General features: G+C 35.7%; 1 protein-coding gene across 2 annotated transcripts in view; it reads right to left on the reverse strand.

Annotated features, from left to right (window-relative positions):
- ATG10 (autophagy related 10) overlaps window positions 1-17,503 on the reverse strand; it is an 88,430-nt gene that overhangs the window by 66,052 nt on the left and 4,875 nt on the right. The window contains exons 2-3 of one of the 2 annotated variants that reach the window (XM_067316181.1): window positions 17,383-17,430; window positions 15,133-15,252 (exon numbers count right to left, since the gene is read on the reverse strand). In XM_067316181.1, the coding sequence (XP_067172282.1) occupies window positions 15,133-15,252; window positions 17,383-17,388 (126 nt within the window). In that variant the 5' untranslated portion in view covers window positions 17,389-17,430. The remainder of the gene's footprint in view (window positions 1-15,132; window positions 15,253-17,382; window positions 17,431-17,503) is intronic. The other variant, XM_067316180.1, reaches the window with a different exon arrangement.

Raw genomic sequence — 17,503 nt, forward strand, 5'->3', positions numbered from 1 at the left:
GAAATGTGGAAACTATTAGCATATTATAATAATAAATATATAATATTAGCATATTATAATAATGAATGATAAAAAGTGGCCAAGGTATGAACATTTTAAAACTGTGTACTGAGAGTACACAGTACATTTTTTAAAGACACTTTTATAAGGACATTTACTGCACAAACTACAATGCTATATATCTATATGTTTATATCTTTCCAAAGTTCTTCTGCAGTACTGCCAGCCTACCAGCTACAGCTTGTTTTTTCAAACTTCTCTCATTAGCTGCAAGACTAAATGTGTTTCACCTAATTGAGTCTCTTTTGCTTTCCATGAAATATTGATTTTTCCCTCAAAAGTAACATATTAGTAGTTAAAAGAACATCAGTGATGTTCCAGCAGCCATAAAATGGTCCTCTTTCAGAAGCATTCTCCAGTCCAATAACTGCCTGTTAGGATTTCAATCACTACAGTGGTAGTACAACATAGAGTGACAAACATCATAAACAAACTAGCATAGGTATATCATTGCAAAGAATACCAAATCCTCAAGAAAAGAGTAAAAAAGACAGTTAAAGTTGCATAGTTAAGTATCTAAAACCCTCTACATGCCAAAATGAATGCTCCCCATGCACTCTCAGTTCAGCCCCTTGTTCATGCTTTCTGAAAGCAAGACAATAACATTTACATAAATGCATATTATTATATGACCTTTAATTATAACGTTAATAACGTTATAACACTGAATTACAATTATAGGAATTCCTATAATATTTTCAGGAAAACTATTAATAAGTGTATTTACTTGCTCATTATTGCAGGACTGAAAGGACTAGTTTCTTTTCTGAAAGAAGAAAATGGAAGATAGGTGAGAGGTAACCTAGCAAGCCTATGTTGCTGTGAACCTATCATCAAAGACTGTTATCATATGAATATAATTAATTCAGAGATTCAGGGAGGACCAATGTTTGGGCATTTTTAACAGGTTTGTGCTGCATCTCTCTTTGTCTCCTGGTTTAGCATCCTTTCTCTGCACTTATCTTTAATCTCTTTCCTCCTAACAGAACTTGCAACTTTTGTTATGAAAATTGTAAATACTGACCCTGCCATCAAGCTGAGAAGTCATGCTCTGCTCATTGCACCACACGCTCTGGTCTATCTCTTTCTGTCAATATGCACACTTTTCTTTCCTGATCCACGTTTCCTCTAGATGATCCTCATGAGGACCTGAGACGGTCCTCATTCTGCAGTAAAGTGACAAGACTGGCAACCCACATGCTGGAAAAATAAGAAGGCAAGTTCTGAAATAAAGCTGTTCCCTTTTGTTACTGGGAGTGAAAAAGCCAGCTCCAGTTCTTTCCCATCTTTTAGTTCATAAAACCTTTCTTCCCTCTCCGAATGACACCTTCCAGTAGCTATCTCTCAATCCTGAAAATTAACTAGTCCAGATGTAACAGAGAAATTAGCTACAGAAATTCTAGGAGATAAAGGAATTTTAAGGCTGTGATGTTAGCTAACATAAGCCAGGAAATTTAAAGCGGAAATTGAAATTTCAGTCTAAGACAGACATGTTGGCATAGATATTGCATGATTTTCCTTTGAGTATTGTCAGTCAAGATCCTCACTCCTGGTACTACACCTTCACAGTACATTCCAAATACACAACATGCAGAGATACTTTAAAAGTTGATGATATTTGCATTTGGACTGACATCTTGTAGTATGTTTGACACTGATCACTTCTGCAACAAAGAACTGTGCCGATTTCAACCCAAGACTTTTCCAAAGAATAACAGGCAGCTACACATGAATGAGTAAGTGAACAGTTTGCTACAGTAATGAATGCCTCCAAAAACAGCAAGTTTGTAGGCACCAGATGGAAGAAGAACATTATTGCAATTCCTGCATCCCATTGTGCAACAGCCAACAGAGCCGTTAATGCTTTCTGGTGATTCCTAAGCTTTTTAATGTGCTTTCCTTTGAAGATTTTTTTTGTTCACTGTCAGTCTGCATGCTAGGTTCAGCTGCCTTGGAAAGAAATTTTATTGGCAAGCTATCAAATAGGAAAAAATACAAAATATAAATGGAAATAAATACTTACAATTGCATTACAAAAATCACTAGATGGACACAAAGCTTATGTTATAAAGTATGACCTGTTATTTACAGCACAACACAAGTCTTTTGGCTCTTACAAGCCATATCTGTCTCTCTCTTCTGTGCTAAAACTGTCTGTCTTTCTGCATCTTAGTTTATCACTTATTCTATAGAAATAGCTACCTCTTCAATCCCGAGGAGGGCTCTTATCCCTTACTGTTTTCTTTCACAGAAAGCAAAACTTAAATCTTATTCAGTGTATGACATTAAGTCATTCTCCAGAATTCAGAGGAAAGTGGTAAATGCTGTTTGAGTTCAATTCAGATTACTTATTTTCTTTGCTACCACCACAGATCACCATAGGAAATCTGTCACTGAACAACATGAAACACCCCCAGTTACAGATATCAGTTTATGCTAAGTAGTATATTTTCCTGTCCCCAAACATATATGATCATTTAAACAACGTTCCCTTTCCTTGAAATCTGCTTCCAGTATCTTGTGAGTAGTACAAGTGTGAGGGTTTCATTTAAATTGTCAATAAACAGGTCTCAGCAATGTCTGAACTAGTCCCTGGCAAACCAGGGCAGGAAGATTACATAACACTAACAAGCTGAATTCAAGTTAAAAAAAAAATACCTGCTATGTATTAAAGATACACTGTCTTATTCATTCAGGAAAACACCTGTATCGCACATAAATTCACAGAATCAAATTCATTGCTGCTGTAAACTAGAGTAATAATTTTGAGGTCGGGGATGTTCATAATCACACTAATACCAAATTTTAACATTGTGCTTTGGTAGTATCATATTGAGTACCAGTCCAGTATGGAAAAGGCATATTTTAATAGCTTCATTTTTAGAGGACACACACTGAGACTCAACCCTTACAAAATAAGAAAGCAGTCTATCCTTACAGTGTGAATGTCCATATGAAGCAAAGTAAGTTACTATTAGTACTGACACCTAAGTATTTATTAACTATGGAACATATTTTCCTATATCACAAGTTCCTAAATCTCAATTAACTTTAATGCTATTTAGTTATATCCAGGAAGGACTAGGCTCAGAATCACACACAAACTACTCAAAAAACCCTACAATGTATCTGAGAAGTATTTTGCATTCTTATCTTGAGAAGACAGCTAAATAGCCGCAGTGACAATATTAACATTAAAGCAGCAGTGGATGCATTTTTTTGGGGGGGGGGGGGGTTGGATTAACAAAGGAAATTAGCAGTATAGAAAAATCTAGCACACAGAAGAAGAGTATGGGATTCCACCTTTTCCCAGAATGATATAGGAGTAATAACTGTCCTTTGTACCAAAAGGGAGAAAAGAATTGTTTCATGTATCTTGAGAGTGATCCATATCAACCTTACAGATCCATCCAGAGACAATGATGGTGAGATGGGGGGGCCAAAAAAACAAATACCTCACAGCTAAAAGGACAGTAACAATGATTAGCAAATCTGAAGGTGGATAAACTCACAGGAAACTAGGATTGCAATTGTGTGGCCTAACTTTAGCAACAACAGCAACAACAAATCTGTTTAGAATAGCATACTCTTTTTAACTTTTACGATAATTTGCTGCTTCTGATATATTTAATGTTTTAGTGGTATGACTCAGGGTGGTCTAACCTCAGCAACAACAGGGGATGGAATCAGGTTTTGCATTCTCCTGCTCCCCACCTCCCAAAGCAGAGTCCTCTAAATTGTCTGCTGGATCGTGGTCTGTATTAACATAACTCAAACAAAACAAAAGGGACCATAACTTAAATGATGAATCTTTTTTAGGAGAAGTAAAATTATTTCAAGAAACAAACAGAATAAGCAATCTATGAGCTTTCAAACTTTAAAAGTTTCTACCAAGCAGCAACATGTGGAGGTCTGGCCATTTTGCCTGTTACCCAGGAAAACACTACTCACTGCAAGGCCCTAAACCTTCAATACTCACTCCAAGCCAACATGATCTGTAGGTATTACGGGTGAATAATGCAAATACACTGATGTGAAAGGTATCATGTAATGCTGCTACAGAACACAGGCACTTAGCCAAAATAACAGTATTGCTCCAGTAGAGATGAGCACTGTCCCTAGAACATTAAGAGGATAACACTGTACAGGTACAATTTAATTTAAAAGAAACAAAGGAAGGGATATGTTCAATACTGGCAATATGAAGTATTTTGAGGTTCACCATAAAAAGCAAAATGTTAGCTTTTGACTAGATTGTGATTTTGTTTCCCTTGTGGTAAAACAGTATTGACAAATACTACAGTGTCATGTTTCTTGTTTGTGAGCTCATATCATAAACATTTGACAAATAGAGTCTGGACAGAAAGACAATGATCTGCCCTGAGTTAGGGCAGCACATCATCAGACTGTCCATGGAGCAGCCAAATATTGAAATTATGATTAGTGTTGCAATCCCCCTCTGGACTCCCTTGCTGCTCTGGGAGGGAGCAAACTAATCTACATCTGGCGCAGGACATACCGCCTAACAGGCTGGTGCAGCGTTGCTGGTGCAGCAATGCCACCTGCAGCGCTGGGAGCAGGGCTCATGCTTCTGCACTCTGTCCAGCCCCACTTGCCACCATCACTAACTTATGACATGTGTATGGGCATAAAACAGAAGGACACTTTAAAATCCAGGCTTCCAGAATGCTACTCATGATATGGACAGCTCTCCTATATCTCTGTGCCCTGTATTAGCCAATCCAAAATATAACCCTGTATCAATTATTTTCAAAAGCATTTCTGTTGCTAAATAAAATACTCAAAACCCCTTATCTTTCCTTTTGTAAGGCTAGATTATTCTAAATACATATGACAGAATTGTTTTCAGGAATGCAGATTTTAACATGAATATTCTTTTTTATTATATTTAACATCACTGTCAGTTTCAATGTATGTTTGGAGCATATTCCTTCTGTGCTGTGAATATCCCAATGATTGATCAATTCTGAACAACTACCACCCATATTTCATGTATTCTACTGAGTCTTAAAATGCATTGTTGAAATATGCTACTAATACTGAAACTATTAGTAATAACCTAAAGCAATGTTGAAAGTATAGGAAGTAGCACATAGAGCAACGAGCGTTCAAACAAATAAACATTCTAGGCTTATAGAATTTAGAGATAAAGCAAAGTTAAGAGTAAAATTCAGAGTAACAGATATGGGTGTTTTATGCATTCTGTTGAGCTTTTAGCCCTGTGCCTGTTCTCACTGATGAGTTGTATTGAATAAAAACACTGCTCAGCTTCTACAGTGTACAGCCTCTTTTAGCTCCTGATAATCCAGTTTTGGAGGCCTAACTGGGGAAGTGTTTGGTATGGTAGCTGGGCAGTGTTTTAATCAAATACACACATACCAGGCTATTTAGTAAAAGGTATCTGCTCATACAAGACAAAGAATTATTGTATCCTACTGATAATACTCCCCCTCAGCTTCTTCATTGCTATTACCCCCAAGTGTAGCAGTGCTTAGGAAATGCCACAGTGTGTTACAACACACATCAGTTTTAATACTTTAAATAATACAATACGATGCCATGGTGCTTACCATAAGCACTGTTGATATACCCATCACTTCAGTAACTCTTCCAACTATGGCAGCTCAATTTAACCTTTGCTTTTTTTTTTTTTTTTTGGGGGGGGGCGGAGAAAGAAAGCGAACCCTAGACTGGAATGACAAACCATTGTATTTTGAGGATAATTTTTTTAAAACATTGTAACACTGACAGACAAGAAATATCTACTTTTATAACAGTTTTTTCAATAAGCCTACTACAGTAACATCTTAGTATTGAAAATGGAAAAACAGATTTTAATTTCTCTCAAGCTCTTCCACTGATAAAACTACATAGGTTGGAATCTCTGGACATTTTGCCCAGATATGAAGGCATGACAAGCATGCAGCTATTAAAACATTTGATGCAAAAGTCACCAAAACTTGTGTAAAAAGATATTAACCTAGTAAAATGAGGGGGGAACAGAAAGGTCAGCTAGGTATCAATCTAAACCTCCGGTCTCTGAGACTCTTGTTATACATGCTATTACATGCAACGTTAAGGCCAATTAACCCATATAATTCATGGGGCAAAGACAACTGTTGTCAAAGTGTCATTTGGCACCATCTTGAAAAAATATTATTTGCCACCTCACAATAATGATTTATTAAAAAGGCACACATTAAAAAAACTGTATATTAATGTAATCAAATCATACTTTAAAAAAATTTAAGTGTAACTTGAATTTTAAAAAAACAATTTTTTAAGACCTCAGTCTGGATTTTTCTTGTCTAAATTCGATAAAACCACCCAGTTTTTTCAAAAAAACACTCTAGATGTCATGAAACAATGCACTAAATGGAAACAAAATAATATTTCTTTTTAATATCTATAAGACAGGATCACTGGGCCACATGAGGGAACTTATAAATAATTTTGTTTTGTCAGTGGCATTACTAGGCTTTCAAAGTTCAGACTCTGGGAAAACTGTCTTCGCTTACCACAGTCTCAATGTGCACTTCACAGGAAACGGAGGTTTATTTATTACAGAAGTCAAGGAAGACATGCCATGTCTTCAACCACTGTAACTCTAACTGAACTGTCATATTCAGTTAGAAAATCTGAATTAGAATATTTTTTCTTGTGTTTGATGTAGCATTTATTTGCTAATACTAAGTTACAACTCTGAATGCTAAAATAGCAGATAAAAAATTGAAATCAATCTAACTAGCATCTAAACTAGAAAGAAATCATTTTTGGAGGTCATACAATGTGCTTCTTCAGTTCTCCCAAAAGCTTCATAAGTAGTTTATATATTTGCTTTGATATCATTTCTAAGGTTTGTGAAAACTTATTAACCATATTCTACTGGGTAAAACAGAGTAGAAATCAAAGACTCTTTAAGACAGAGTATGAAGATCAGAGTCCCACCACCCACAATGACAGTCAAGCCAACAGCATGTCATCAAAGCTGTTGAAGACTAAATGTAACTACTGTTAACACAATTTGCTAGGGATACCAAAGTGACACACAGAAAGTGATCTAGAGGTCTGTGTGTGGGAGAGAGAAACTTCCTATGCCTCTAGATCTTTATAACAGCAGAAGCATTTAGGCCCTTCCATTAGGATTAAGACATCCCATCAGTGAAGGATCCAGAATCAGGATGTATCTGGGATTCAAATTACTTCTGTCACCACAGCATTCTTCCTTTATTGAGGTTTCTCCAGCTCAAGGAAAGGGTGTAATGTCTATACTGAAGTTTCTTCCAGCCTTGATATTTCTAAACAATGTCATTCTTCTGCCAAGCCTTTTCATGTAAAACACAGTTGTTAAAATCCACACCAGAATTTTTTCTTGTGGTTTGATAAAGGTTTATTCCATTTTCCAATTAAAATATTTTTAAGCAAAATCACAAGCATCTTTGCTGCATTTTGCAACACAATTTAGATCTCTTTAGAATAAGTGTTTTCTTGATTTTTTTTTTACAGGTTTCCATTTGGGCTTCCTTTCTGTGACCTGGCATTTCAAGAAGTTTGTGGTACACATGCTAGAAAATGAAACATTTAGTAAATTTGGAAGATGGGGCCAATCACTGGCCTGGCTAACACAGAATTATGGGGCACAGACGTATCCTGTGGCCCATTTCAGGCTGACTGGTGGTATCTTGGGCAGTAGCACCACAGGAAGATCTGGTTCCAGGGAGACCAAACGGAACGCTTCTAAGCCAAGCACACTGAAGAGTGTCCGAGTAGATCTGAGACTGGCTGAAATCAGAATTCTTTCTTTCTTCCTATCAAAGCTACCAAAGCTTCCTATGTCAACTTTTCTGGAACATATTTTGGGTTCAGTACAGATGCAGCATCATTTACTCCCTCCTCAGAGCAACAGGGAAATTATGGGAAAGACTAGGCATAAACTCACCTGTTTCTGAAGCAGCTGCATTGTTGTTAAGCTGTGATCATTCATGACAAACTGATGTTTTAGGTGAGTATGTAATACTTGATTTTTCCCCTTTACTAAGGTCCATTTATTATATCTCCAGTGAGCACTGGATCCCATTAAGTGTATTTACATTTTTCCCTTTAAGTACTGTTTACTGGGTTTTTGCTTCGCATTTTTCAACTATCCAGCAAATACTGTGGTTATGCAAATGTTTACACTGAGTTTGTCTTATTTACTCTTGCACAAAAAAGGAGTTGTTCTTAATTCTAAAAATACTGGGTTTGTTTAAAGAAAAAATGATTAATAATTACTGAGAATTGGAATTTTCTAGTTGTTATAAACTGAACAGCACAGCTGAACAGCAAATCACATGGTATTTCTGAAGTATGAGAAAGATGTCAGACTCATTCCCACACCCTCCATCAGGCAGATCTTCACTAACGCTAATGAATATCTGCCAGCAAAGGTGGAGTCAACATAAAAATAAATACATAACTTAATCTACACATTTGCAAAGCTCAGTGCTCGTTTTCCAAAGGCAGCATCAGGTACTAACAGACATTCAACATTCCCAATCTGCCCACTCCCTCATAAAGTAGCAATGGTTGTAGCTTCAGAAATGGTTCCACGCTGACTCACTTTTCTGCAATACCCAAAAGAGCTGAGACAAACCACACACAGAGAATTATTACTCCAAGTTATTGCTTCCCTTGAGCTATTTGAATAATAAACAAAAAGAATGCATAAAGTGAATCCAGATTTTTCTATTTTACTCTCAGAATTTAAGCTCTTCAAGGCAGGACTGTCTTCATTCTCAATTTTGTACAGTGCTTATTTCACCTTGTAAAAAATTAACATAATATATGATAATAATTGTTCTGTCCTTGCTTAAAAGGTGTCCACATAGCACTTAACAAAAGCTAGAGTTGGATTCAGTTGATGGTAAATACTAAAGTCTACAATGAAAGGCACTGTTTAAGTGCAATGGACTACCCAAGGCTCATAATAAAATAAGTGAAATATGACTTTATAGCATTTGAATAGTTTCAGCCATAGGGAGAAAAAAACATTCTGTTCATTGTGATTTACTTAGACTGGAAGAAAAAAAGGATGATTGAAAAGGGAAAAAGAGCACAAATATAGAAGGATAAGATTCCAATTTCAAAGGAAGTGAAAGTTACTGTCTCATACAGAGTCAAGATACCACTGGCACAGTATCCCTCAAAACCAAGTCTGGGTTAAGTTCATCAACCTTATTACCTCCCCTGCACACCTCTTCATCATCATATCTAGTCTCCGTGAAGAGCTTGTGATGAACAACTTATATGAATCATGTTTATAAACCTGGGTAATAAAGGTTGTCAATAAAGAAATAGTTATTTGAAATGTATGTTTCCACATATAAAAAAGTCATACAAAAGAAGATATGATCCCATACTCATTAATACAGACCCTGACTGACCTCCTGATACGACAGATTTGATCTAGATCAAGCAAGAACACACACTGAGAGTGCTGTTGAATCAGCCAGAACACAATATGGAAGTTAAACAAGGTTTATGTGGAAAAGTATAGATGATATTCACCTGGCATAATTTCAGGGCAGCACAGACAGGTAACAACTGATTCAATAAAAATTTAACCAGAACAGAACTGCAATTTGAAAACTTTAAAATGGCAGTGTGTTTGTACCAGTTCCTTGCTTTGCATCTCATGCTATTTTTAATATATTGGAAGATACCCTAAAACAGATGTATGATCTCTTCAGCTCATATTCTAAGGATTGAATCCTATCTCACTAGCTAAAAAGGAGTGTCCTCTACAGACTCAGTCAAAGGTTTGTTTAGGGTTAGTCACAATGTCATTAGTAGCTTCTGTTTACCATCTGGATAGGTATATTACCATGAGGAAGCAGGAAACAATTCCTCAAGAAAAAGGACAAACATAACTTTTTCATGTTAAAACATACAACTCAATTAAACTAAATCAACAGAAATCAGAGAATGGTATCTCAGAGGAACTTTCTCAATCTTTTTCTACTAAGAAGACAAATGGAAAGAGATAGGGTCTGCATAAAACAGGATCCCAGACACGTGGTTGAAGAAATGGCTTGACAGCTCAGTAACTGACAAGTACAAAGAGAAACTTTCTGAAACTGCTCTAAGTAGTTATTAGTATTTAAGCATACCTGTCTGCAAATCCTTTGCCCTTATAATGTCAATGCAACTACGCAGACATAAGTCCTTCTTTATATTTACCTTAACCTAAGTTTGTATTAAGGGAGAGTTCAATACAGATAATAAAATCCAACTCATGATTCTTATATTGTACCCACTTAAAAGTAGGGTATTGGATCCTCTCAACAGTTCCCTGCATCCTACGCCTTTCTCACGTGAGTTCATAAGATAATTCCTCTACTGCCTAGGACAGTTTAGGACTTAGCAAGAGTGTGTCTGGAAACTAGTAGATGTCAAAGGTTTACTGACGTGTGAAAATACAATAAGAAGACAGTGTGAATTCTGAAGACTTGCCCATGAACTGAAGCAACCATCAATTAACTTATGTGCATGGCAGAAACCTTCAGTTACAGAAAACAGAGAACCCGCTTTATACTAGGCAACATGCCAACTTGTTCCAGAATAGCACAGCGGTTCCTAAGTCTGTTCTTAGCATCCTTCCAGAGCTATAGAGTGAGCTGCCTCACACTACAGCAACTTACTGTCAATCAGCTGATCATTAGTAACTTGCAATACCTGCAATTCAGGAATCACTGTGCAAGCCAGAAGTTCCAACAGGAGCTGGAATACAGCAATTTGTCAAGAAAATGGTGATATTGTGCCGTTCAAAAAAGAAAAAAGTGGTGCTTTGGTGTACTAGCATGTACAGCTCCATTACATGCACTGTCTGTGACCACCTATTCTGACCCCTAGTATGACAAAGGCCACAGCATTCCAGTGCACAAAACCTGAAATTGCCAGATGAAGTCAGGCATGCCAGTCTCAATGTAAAGATTTCAAAGTTTAAGCCAATGTCAGTTGTTCCAATGGCTTGTCCTTAAATCCTTTTTTTGAGTCACTGCTTTACAAAATACAGTCCTCAGCCAAGTTCAAGCTTCACTGTCAAAGTGATATCTTGGCCTCAGTGAGGTCAGCAACAAAAATTACTATTGCTTTTAAAGGGATCACATCCATATTTGGTTGCATGAGATTCTTGTGACAAAATGCAGACATCTTCATCTGAGTTAACCATCTAGCTCCTCTTAATTGTGAATGAAAAAAATCCAGACATTTCTAGATTCATCTTGTCCTAGAGAAGACATCAAAAATAGGTTGACTGAATTGTACCAAAAAATGCTTTTTTTCCCCCCTCCTCAGGCTGTAAACAAAGATTTAAGTGACCAGCTCTATACTGCAGATACCTAAAATAAGCAAAAAGAAACCCACATGGAACTTTATTCTTGGTTTGCAGATACTTTTTCTTCTCTTCATTAAAACAAAGTTGCATAAATGGAGCAAAACATAGCATATAATACTGACTGCCCTGTAGAAGAGACCAGAGTAGACAGTTATTTATCACTCCCTCATCAGGAAGACTCCAAATATTAGGAACCACAGAGTGAGCTGGCAAAGTTGGAAAGTTAACTGTCTGCGTGAGCAATGAGCTGAAATAAATTTCAAATAATTTGATCAGTTTCCATATGGATGACATAAGATTAGTGCATTTTTTGATACTGTGATACCTGATAAACAATTTTCTATTTTAATAAGGTTATTTTAACTATTCTGTATCTTTTCTGCACTGTATCTTCATACAGTTGACAGACTAAAAACAAACAGAAAAGTAGTAATTTTGCTTCTGTGCTGCTTCAACATCCTATTTGTATTCTTTGCTACAACAGAATATGCCTTCTGATTTACTCAACAGCACCTCTTTTCTGATATGTTCTTTGGTTCAATTACTTAAGTAGGAGTTACAGTCTCATCATGGACAATTTCACTCTATTTCGCTCCAGCTTCAAAAATTTGTCTTCAATTTTTTTTCCTAATTTTCACCTTGCCTGCCAAAACTAAAGTTCTGTTCTAATAGTAATTTCCAAACTGCATTCCCAGGAACACTCTAGAAGAAAATCTTGTGGCCTCTTATGCCATGACAGATACCACAGAAGGTTTTTTCCCCTGTCTTTTTGTCAATGCTTGTTCTTCCAAAAAATGGATAACATATTTTTGTTTATTGATTATATGGACTTCAATTTCCTAATATTTTCTTTACGGCTCTTACTAATTAGCTATCTTATATATAACTGTGTTTTGTATCTCCTACCACACATTGAAGGAGAAGATCAGACTAACGAACACAGATGAATATATCTCAATGAAATATGTAGTAAAGATACAGTACAACCAAGATCTAGATCACAATAGTAATTCTAAAGACATAAAACTATCTGACAATGGGCACAGATTTTACAAAAGAAATTTATATTCTTCTCCTGAGCTCCTTTAGCTTTCAAAAACATACAAATAAAATTTCTAAAATTTTCTAAGAAAATATGCTAAATATTGATCACACATAACCAGTGGTGGAGTTTCCAAGCTTCCCCCAAACCAGCATTTTTGGTTGAACCCTATTTTATTAGAATATGCATCAATAAAATTTAGAAAGAGATTGTAGTAACTATTTAACACCATTTAATTCATGGATGTAAAATGTGTTTTTATAAAAACAAGACCTATTTAAATAACAGACTGTTCAAGAACAGCACAACAAGGACTTCCACATTCTACATAGGTGGAAAAGAACACGCTTCCAACACATGAATTAGTTTACTTGGGCAGATATGTCCCCTCTACAGTCATTACTTCCATCTTTCTCCTTATTGTTGAATATACAGCTTTACATGTCCATAGCAAATTTGATTTTCTAACTTACCTGTGTGTTTCTTCTAGGTTTTTTCTAGGTTAAATAGTTATGCTTTCAATGGCCTGGTTCCCCTTCAGTTCAATGAAGAATATAAATTTGATATAATCTCTACTGGGCAGTGAATATTTTGGGGAGGAAACTCAATTTTTTCTTACACATATGCTTATGTCTTACAACCTATGTCATATTCTAAGACCTTTCTCCTGCTTCACTCTTCATCTTCATTGCTACCGTGCAACATGAGCAAAGACTCCTTCCAAAGAGGATATTCAAGGGTTCCTTCCAAACTAGACATTTCTGTGATTCTAAACACAGAAATCTTTTACAATATTTCACAAGGTAATTATTAGTATTAGTACCTTGATAAACCATAGGGTTTGACCTGAAACCATGTTTCTGTATATTAAAGACTAGACCTCTGAAGCCCTTTTTTTTGTGACACTTTTTCTACAGCTGATACTTCTTTCTGTAAGAAGGGCTCAACAGCTTTACAAGATGTTTGTTTAAAATACACCCTGCAATGAAGACTTGATTTATTATAAAAAAGGTCACAATCATCAAAAGCAATTCTGAACACAAACAGTAATCTGTTCTTACAAGTCAAGATTGAAGTATACAAACAGAGTGATAAAGACAACTAAGTAAAAACCTTTGATGCACTCATACTAACCTTCATTTTAAGAAATACTAGAATTTAAATTAAAGGAAAATTTAAAATGCTTCAGTACCTTTCAGATGACTTGCATATCATGCTTATAATTGGTCCCTATCAAAGAAATATCAGGTAATGATTCTAAAGATGACATGGATTCCAATTTGTAGAAAAACTGGTATATCAGCAATGGGCTTGTAAAATTTTCTAAATCTTTTTTTTTTTTGATGTATTAAACAAGTTGTTCTATCGGCAATGGAACTAAGTCATGTTTCCTGCCTGCTTGTGTTGTTTGAACCCTAGCCTTCAAACAACACAATTCCAACACCCGTCTGCTGTCCATCATACTCTGAGGGACCGAGGTGCCAGTCCTACACTCATACTGACTAGCCAAACAGAAGGTGAAGAGCAGAGTTTTGCCTGCTAGTAAGAGTCATCTTTCATCTAGCCATCAGCTTTCAGAAAACTTGTAATTTAATTCTTTTTGAGATATCTAACCCCTCTTTAAAATTTGGCTGAAATTAGTCAGTGAACTCAAAAATCAGTAGAAAGGACGATATCACAGACTAACAGACAGCATGATTTTATAAGTGTTTCCTTCAGGAATCAAGCCGAAAGAATACTCATTTCAGACCCTGTAGCAGAGTTCTCTGGGAAAAAGAAAATCAGTGTGCTGATGAAAAAAGAGAAGGAATTGTCACAGAAAAAAGTAACTGAAAAATATACCACGTCACTCAATTGAACAGTTTATAATATATAGAATTCACTGTTTTCAGTCAGTTAAAATCCAAGATTTCTTTTCACATATATGATAATAACATAACAAGGGAGTAAATTTCTCCTGTTTGTATCTTGATTAGTCATAATCTGGATGTCTAATGCAGAGTCAAACAAGCAAATAATTATTCAAATCAATTCATCTTGAGTTTAATGAACACTATTTGTTTTCTGGAAGAAAGAAGTTTATTTTTCTTCAAGAACTCCAAATCTATCTTCTCTTTCCATCACTGGTTAAAATAATTGCTCAATATTTATAAGAATTAGTGCCACAGTAGAAAAGTGTCCAACTACTTCTCATATTAATAGCCCTATGAGTATAAAACTCCTATACGTGACTTATTTCTTCAGTAAATATCACTTCAAATTAATATTAACCTCAAAATTTGCTTTAATTAATATTTACCTTTAACATAACTAAATCTTGGTGCTTAATCTTTTTCAAAAAGCTTAGTGTTAGTGAATTAATATGCAAACAAACATCCTTCCATGATGAAACTATCACATATATAAGATGCTGTAACCTTTTCACTTTGTCCCAATTTTCATCTCCAATTTATCTGCATACATGAATAAGAACTGTACAAAGAATTATTAAAAGCCACTGATAACTTAAGACCTGAAATCCTTCTGGAGGGACTAGGTATTCAAGTATTTAATAGTATAATATAAAAAAAAAACCAACTGTTCATGATTTATTATATAAACCCAAAAGTCTATAAATACAAAAATCTGTACTTACTTCAACATGCATAAATAACATTTGTTCAATGTTATCCTTGTTTTTCTCCTTGAGATCTGGTGGGACATTTCTATTCGTTACTTGGAAGTGTGTTTTACTAAGATAACCATCAGCAAAGTCCTGTGTTCAGAAAACAGAAAAGAAAAATATTTTCTGTAACCAAAATGCTAAATGCTATCACTGTTCTAGAAAATAAACACAGCATGATAATTAGGCATAAGCTCTAAGTCTTTTTGTAGGCACCAATGATTGCATTGCTTTTCAGCATATCCTCACAGGTAGTTTGGACAAGTTCTCAGTGTTAAGGAAGTAAAAGATCTGAACAGTGAAAATAAAATTTAATAAAGCTATTAATTGAATGAGTCAACTGATATGTGGGGACCAGGATTAGTGCCAAAGAGTTGGAAGACAGTGTATTAAGGTCATGCAGAAATAAGTAGCTGACAATGATTTGGACATACCTATTTCAAGCAATGCATTCATACCAGTATAAACTTCCCAATTCTTGGTACTTTGGTTTATATTAGTTCTGCTCCCCCCACTAACTTTCATAAAGTCCTAAAAAAATTTCAGAATTGTGTGTGCAGAGTCACAATTTGTTCCTTTCTCTTGATCAGCTCTGAGGGTCAAATGTAAGAGAAAACAGACAAAGCTATATCCATATGTTTCCCCAGCTCACTTTTTATCATTCTGCTTTCCCGGTCACATGGTCTGCTGTTGTAAAAGGCCCCTGTGCAATTTCACAGTGGCAGAACAAGCTTTTAAGGGCTTTCCCCCCTTGCTGACCTGACTATCTGCCCACATATTTAAAGATTATTTTGTCAATTAGAAATAAGAGAAGAGAAAAAAGTTTAATAACAGATCACTGTGCACACTCTGAAAGGGAGAAAGAGCATACAGAACACAAAGAACAGTAGTTGCATGTTAAGGATTTATTTCTCAAAGGAAACAAATAAATTGGGGTTTTATTAGCTGTTTCATTACATTTTATTTTAGACAAACAAATACAGAAAGCATATGTGCAACATCTGATGTAAAAGGATTCTATTCAAAACAGTCTCTCTACAAAATTCATTAATATAGCATTAAATTGCTTAACAAGGCTGCAAATTTAAATATAACTTAACTCTCTGGTTAATCTATCATTTCCGACAGTTTATTTCATGTATTTTGACTTTTAAATCAACGTGTTCTATTCTGACACATTAGTTCTGTCTTTTCAGTGATATTGTAGAATATATATAATTCCAGCATCTGTTATGGGCTATTTGTGTGCTTGTTCTTATCAATTTCATACCTGAAACAAAATGATAATGTTATTAGTTTGCATTTTTGTCCATGAATTTTTAAGCATGGACAGTATTATGAGCTTGGTATTATGGTATTATCTTGCTCATAATTTCTCTTACTGCTGTGCTTTATTTTTCCACTGAATATCATCAAGAGCATGAATCCTCCAAACTTTGCTGGATGTCCTAATGTAGAACCAACAGCATCCTCTGCTATGAAAAGCCAAGCATGCAATAGGACAACAGTGACAGAAAAATTAGGCCTAACTTGGCGATACAAAAGTCACTTATTTAAAGCTTTCTGAAGTCTCTCCTCCCTGTGGAGCTTCCTGTGAGTGTCAACAAGAGTAAAGCTACCTACATTGGTATTTATCCCCCTGAGAGCAGCAGAGAAAGTACTGCTGCCGCCCACAGAGGTGAACTGCCCCAAGGCACAATGAGCTTTGCCAGAGAAGGGTTGGATATAACATTCACCTCCCTGAACCAGTTTTTCCTGAGAGGGGAAAGAAGCCAAAGCTCTATAACTTTTACATTCTATAGCATTTGAATGTCATGAAAAATATCTATGGACAACTGGAAACATGTGGAGTGAGCAGTCTCTGCATTTGATAGTTATACATCAGAGGTCAGTGAAGAGGTGGCAGGAAAGAGAAGCATCCCTCCTGTTACCCTCTCTATAGTGTACATATTTTGTATACTTCCTTCCCTATAAACAAATCAATACTTTAGCATGGACTTTGATCCTCAAAATGGGTAAAGGGAGTTCCTTTCTACTCCAGTTGCCTTATAAGTGAGCATCACAAACAGAAGTGAAGCAACATAGTCTTTGATATGATTAGCTAGATTAACCTAACTAAACATGAAACAAACATAAACCAGAAAGCAAGTGGAGGGACAGCATTCACTGATGAGATTTAACAATCCAACCCAAGTAACAGTCAGTGTTAATACCCAAATTCACCTTCATCAGGTCCTACAGCTGAGGTGCTTTTGGCTTTTTTACAGCTCTCTTTGGGAAAAAAAAAACAGGTTATAAAAATAACATAGTTTAGAACATTTCACTTAAAGCTATGAATACAGGG

This window comes from Apteryx mantelli, chromosome Z (assembly GCF_036417845.1).
Source record: "Apteryx mantelli isolate bAptMan1 chromosome Z, bAptMan1.hap1, whole genome shotgun sequence".
Lineage (NCBI taxonomy): Eukaryota > Metazoa > Chordata > Aves > Apterygiformes > Apterygidae > Apteryx > Apteryx mantelli.